Source organism: Apteryx rowi, unplaced genomic scaffold (genome assembly GCF_003343035.1).
Source record: "Apteryx rowi isolate R43461 unplaced genomic scaffold, aptRow1 scaffold_971, whole genome shotgun sequence".
NCBI lineage: Eukaryota > Metazoa > Chordata > Aves > Apterygiformes > Apterygidae > Apteryx > Apteryx rowi.
In genome coordinates this window covers 156,093-161,589 of record NW_020451284.1, presented here as the reverse complement: position 1 = coordinate 161,589, position 5,497 = coordinate 156,093, and the positions used below count along the sequence as shown (strand labels likewise).

Below are 5,497 nucleotides of genomic sequence, written 5' to 3'. Positions count from 1 at the left end.
GGCGGGCCGCGCTGCCCCCGGCGCGGGGGAGGGCGCCCGTCGCTAGCGGCGCCAGGTAAACGGGGCTGGTCCTAGCGCGGCTGGAAGCAGCCTGCCCTGTCGCCCTGCCCTCGCGCCTCGGAGAGGGCGCCTCGCCCCGCCAGGCAGCGGGAGCGCCAGGGCGGCCGATGCGCACGGGAGCGTCGGAGCTGCAGTCCCTGCCGGCGTCAGAGGGACCCCGTGTCCGTCCGGGCAGCCCTCGTGTTTCTGGGGTCGCTCTCCCGCACGGCCATTCTTTATTCTGCCATAAACGTATTTAAGGCTCTTTGTGCTGTTTCACTGCTCTGCTTTTCGTAATTCACAGTAACAGTCACCCTATTCTTTGCCTTGCATCGCAGCTTCCATTTCTAAGAATTAATTACAATACTGCCCTCAATGGGATCAGGAGCAAAGGAGGCGTCAGAAATAATGCTAGTATTAGTTGCTTGTCTTATCATCACATTCCATTGTTTTGTTTCACAAAGCTGCGCACCAGTATCTGTGTGATGTATCAGATACCATTTATAATTGAGGCACATGCATTTAATTCATTCCAAGCAGAGATTTATATGCTGCATTACTCCCCCTCATGGCTCTATTGAAGTCGGTGGCAAGATTCCCACTGATTTAAGTGAGATTTTGCTCCAGAGTTCTCAAATGCTAGGAAGCAGATAAATCACATCCACAACATGCCATAAATTTAATCTAGCACATCCTGAATTCCAGATTGTCCCTGGCTGAAGGCAAAGAGTAATGTTAGGGCTGGAGCCTGGGGTTGAACATTAGAGGTCTCATGCAGTGCCACCCCTGAATTTGACATCATTGCGTAACAGATGTAAAAGCCGACACTCACACTTGGCACTTGCTGTAGTTGCTGTCTGAAGGAAAAAGCCTCAGTTAATCTATGGGGTTACTTTATCTCAGATGTACAAATTCCGCCCTAGATTTTGCATTAACTTGTCCTGTGATCTTGAGAGATGATGGGCCAGGATCACTCCACCTACTTGGAGGAGACTTGTTCAGTGTTTTGGGAATCTGAAGACCACTGTTCCTTTCTGACCCTCTGCTGAGCATCAGGTGTCTTTGACAGCATATGCAGGCTTTCTTAAGGCCCCTGAATTCTCCAGCTATGAACCTGCTGGTCTTTCAGCAGAAGGCATGTTGTGATTCCAGATTTACTGACTTTACCAGGTTGCTTGTCATGTGAGTCGCACTTTCTTGGAGCTGCACCTACATGACTGCTTGAGGGTCATTGCTACTGTGCATTTGCTGTGCCTGGGTGTTAGCCTTGTAAACTAGAGTGGTGATGTGAAAGTAGCTGCTTCTAAGTGGGTGGCATCTCAGTAGCAACCAGAGTCAGTGCTGAGGATCTGTTTCATTCTTTTTCAGTTGTCAACGCTGCCTCCAGTTTAATGTTGAAAGATGGGAAGCTGCATGGGTAATATTCACTTTTGCACAGGGCAGGCCTTGTTGTTGAGCAAGCTGTGAAGCTGCAATACACACTACTGAGATGAGATATATCCTGTGCGTGCTCTGACTGGGGAAGGGGTGAAGAAAGCAGAGCTTGCTTCAGTGACCAGGAAGCCTGGGGTTACACAAACCCAACCCTGAATGCTGGAGACTCCTCAAGCCTGCACAGATTTCCTGAGAGCACAGGGTCAAGGTGACCTCCGGTTGGACCCACATGCCAGTGCAGGATTTCTGTGGCACCTTGAGAAAGAGGTTCTCAGGAGCTGGAGTGACAGTGCTGGAGGCTGTCAGGGAAGCCTTGCTGCTGCTCTGTGGGACTCTTCATATGCTGCTGCCTTCACCTCTGCATTAGGGAGGGAGCAGAAGAGTGCTCTGCACACAAGGGCAGCCTGCCCCATCCTGGTTAGGCAGGCCAGGGAGGCACACATTCCAGTGCGCAAGCAGCAGGAATGACAAAAAGCAGCAGCTCTTTTAAAATGACGGAGGAGAGGCCATGTTGCAGCCAGGGACCCCAGGTTGGGAAGCACATTCCCAGAGCAGGTGGGCTGTTCACTATTCAGCCTATACTCATTCTGTTGCAAAGGCTGAGCTAAGGCTAACAGAAAATGCAGGGCAAGGAAAGGGTGAGCATTTTGCCATATACCCCTTGCAGCCCAAAGTGAGGGAGTGAGAAGAAAGTGGGTGAGCACATCTCTCCCCTTTATCTTCTTCCAGCTTTCTCAGTACTGTTTCTGGGGTGCCAGACCCAGCCCAGGGCACCAGCAACAAGGGCAAGTTTCTGGGCCTCTGCAGGCAGAAGGAAGCTGTGCTGCTAGGAGCATGCAAATGCCAGGGTGGACCCCAGCCTGGCACCAGCCTCAGTGATTCAGAGGCTGAAACTCTTCTGCCCTTCTTAGCTCAAGTTTGTTGAGGAAAGGCCACATTAGAGGTGAAATGCAGAGGTACAAGGGCACAGGAAGGACACCAAGCCCAAGGCAGGCATCCCCAGAGGGAGAGGAAGGGGGAAGGTCAGAGACAAGATCATCACCCTGGCAGCCATCCCAGGTGCCACAGCCCATCCTGATTAATACATCAGAGGGATGGCAGACCTGTCCTTAAGGATATTCCCACCCTTGCCCCTGGAGCACCCCCTGCCTCAGGCAGCAGCTCATGAGTCTCAGCCCATATTACAGAGAAGGGAACCACTTTGGGGTCATAAGGAAGTGATGCAAAAGGCAACACAAGAACAGCTCCAGATTCAACTTAAATGCTTTTATTGACAATGTCTCTGAACAATAATAAGCAGACAATGCTTAAGTTTCATTCAAATTCACTTTCCACATGTCAAAAAAGACCTCAAGGTAGAAAAAAATAAAATAAAAATATAAATATCTGAGAATCCGTCTTAATAAATAAATTAAAAACACAATAAAAACGTTTTCATGGAAAACTTATGTCAGAACATTCAGACCACCTCAACAATGCATGATCAGTAAAGTTACAATGAACATCAATGTAGAACTACAGTACATGGATATAGCTATTTATCTACCTACTAGAAAATAAAATAGAGTCTCTTTCCCCTCCCACATAAGATGGGTCATTGCTAAGTCATCAGAACACGATATTGCCAGGAACACAGTAGTTATTGTTAATCAGCTGCACTAGATACGAGTTGGAGATACCCAGCACCAGGTTAATTCCAATAGTTTAAAACCAAGAGATTAATTAGTTAATGCTAGTGATACTAAGGAGGGGAGGGAGTCACCAACCCAGCCATGTGGGACATGCTACAGACTAACAGCTCTCATGGATGGGCCATTGGGGACAAGACAAACTCCATGCGATTTGCTACATCTCTGGAAGAGGTACGAGGCCTCAGCATGGGGCGCTCTGCCAGGCCCCGGGGCACCAGGCCAGATAGAGGGGGTGGCGGTGGTGGGGCCCTCCCCAGGCCTGGGGACCCGTGGGGCACAGCGGTGAGTCCATGGGGGCGCACGGGCAGGGGAGGGGGCCCGGCAGGTCAGTCAGTACGAGGGACTTGGGCCCCTCACAAGGCCAGCAGGGTGGGGGAGCTGAGAGAGTCGGACGAGGGCTCGTTGCTGCTGCTGCCCTTCCGGTGCGCGGCGGCACAGCTGGGGAAGGCGTCCGCCTCAGGGTAGGTGAAGACAAAGGTGGAGGTGTAGGTGCTGGGGCAGGGGGTGCAGGTCACCACAGGGGTGCAGAGGGGCTCCAGCTCCCCACTGGTCCCGGCACCCAGTGACTCCCAGTCTGACGTGTAGAAAGAGGAGGCCCCAGGCAGGTCCATGTCAGGCACAGAGCGGGAGGCCTCCCGCGGCCCTGTGGCAAAGAGCAGCTCGTCAAAGGGCTCAGCCTTGAGCTCCAGCCCACCACTGCTGCTCTCCTTAGGCGGTGCGGCCGGTGGGGCCTCAGCCAGCAGCGGCAGGGCAAAGGCTGCCTCCTCGGTGGCAGGGGGACTGGGGGCACCCAAGTCCAGCACAGCAGCAGCTGCCAGCTCCTCGGAGAAGCGCAGCTCCTCGGGCATCTTGCAGGCAGGTCGGTGGGCCGCCAGGATGAACTCCAGCTTCTCCTTCTCCTTCAGCAGGTTGGCTATCTCTGCCTGCAGCGTGGATTTCTCCTCCTCCAGCTGGTCTGTCTCCTGTGGATAGAGTGGGCTGTCAGCCAGGGCCAGCCTCRCACCCCAACACCCCCAGTTGAGATGCCACCCCCCCCCCCATCCCATCCCCAGGATGCCTGCACATCCAGGCAGCGCTTACCGCCTGCAGTGTGTCGGTAAGCTCCCGCCGCCGGTTGCGGCACTTGGCCGCTGCCATCTTGTTCCTTTCCCGGCGGATCCTCCTTTTCTCCTCCTCCTCCGGAGACAGCTGCGGGCAGAGAGAGGCCGCTGAGTCGCGCCGCCAGCCTCGTGCCCCGGCAAGGGCAGCCCCCGGCCCCGGCCCGGCCCAGCCCAGCCCGGCCCCCCGCTCACCTGCTCCACTTTGCCCCTGCGGCCGATGCTCTGCCCGCGGGCTCCCGGCGCCTTGAGGGCGGCGGGCCGGGAGTAGGCGCCGGCGGGCGCCGCGACGCCGTAGGGATGGCCGCGGCTCTGCGAGGGGGCCACCGAGGAAATGAGGGTGGGCTGCACCAGCCACTGCAGGTCGGGGCTGGTGGAGATGGCCGTCACCGTGGGCACGAAGCTGGCGCTGGACACCGCCAGGTCGGCGCAGAAGTCCTGCGGAACAAGGGCAGAGGGGGGCTGTGAGCGGGGAGGGCGGCGGCGCCCCGGGCCGCCCCCCGCAGCCCCCGGGGCCGCGCCGGCGCGCTGCCATCACCCGGCTCCACATGAAAGGGAGCTGTTATAAATATCTCTGACGTCTGCGCTGACGCAGACGCCGCTCCGGAGTCTCCTCAATGAACTCGCGTTTTATCAATGAAGCCGCTTTACACACCCGCTGCAGAGCGCAGCCCGAGCCACGGCTCGCCGCCCGCCCCGCCGCCGCGGCACAGGGGCCTCCCCGCCGCCGCCCCACGCGGCCCCGGCCCGGGGCAGCCCGCCGCCTCCTCCGCGCCGCCCGGTACCGTCCCCCCGTCCCCGCCGGGGTGTCCCCCCCGTCCCCCCCGCTGCCCCGGACGAGGGGGAAGCCGGCGGCCCGGCCCTCACCTGCGGGTTGACAGGCGAGCCCATGCTGGAGAACGAGTCCGCCGGGGACGGGTAGTAGGTGAGGCTGTCCCCGGCCGGAGAAGCGCTGCTGCAGCGAGAGGAAGGCGCCTCGTAATCACCGGTGAAGCCCTGGTACATCATGTCGGCTCGGCGCGTGCACACCCGGGGCCGTGGGAACGGAGTGTCCTCGGGCGGGAAGCAGGGATAGAAGGAGGTCGGGAAGGCCGGCTGCGCCCGTCCGTGCCGCCGCGTCGCTCCGGCTCCGCCACTCGGCTCGCTCTGCGCTGGAGTACCGCGCCGCGCCGCCCTTTTATACCCTCCCGGCGTGTGAACAGCCGACGTCACTGGGGGACGCACCACTCGCGCCCG

The 5,497-nt window shown here is 57.8% G+C and overlaps 1 protein-coding gene and 1 long non-coding RNA gene across 2 annotated transcripts in view; one reads left to right on the top strand and one right to left on the bottom strand.

Annotated features, from left to right (window-relative positions):
- LOC112960527 overlaps nucleotides 1-2,966 on the top strand; it is a 3,324-nt gene extending 358 nt beyond the window's left edge. Inside the window, exon 2 of the long non-coding RNA XR_003251775.1 lies at nucleotides 1,408-2,966. This is a non-coding gene — a long non-coding RNA (uncharacterized LOC112960527). The remainder of the gene's footprint in view (nucleotides 1-1,407) is intronic.
- On the bottom strand, nucleotides 2,719-5,483 carry FOS (Fos proto-oncogene, AP-1 transcription factor subunit). The gene is made up of 4 exons (XM_026054872.1): nucleotides 5,129-5,483; nucleotides 4,457-4,699; nucleotides 4,245-4,352; nucleotides 2,719-4,126 (listed from the first exon to the last, which is right to left on the bottom strand). Exons 1-4 carry the CDS (start codon nucleotides 5,267-5,269, stop codon nucleotides 3,518-3,520), a joined length of 1,101 nt encoding a protein of 366 aa, XP_025910657.1. The 5' UTR covers nucleotides 5,270-5,483; the 3' UTR covers nucleotides 2,719-3,517.
- Nucleotides 5,484-5,497: the final 14 nt, after the last annotated feature.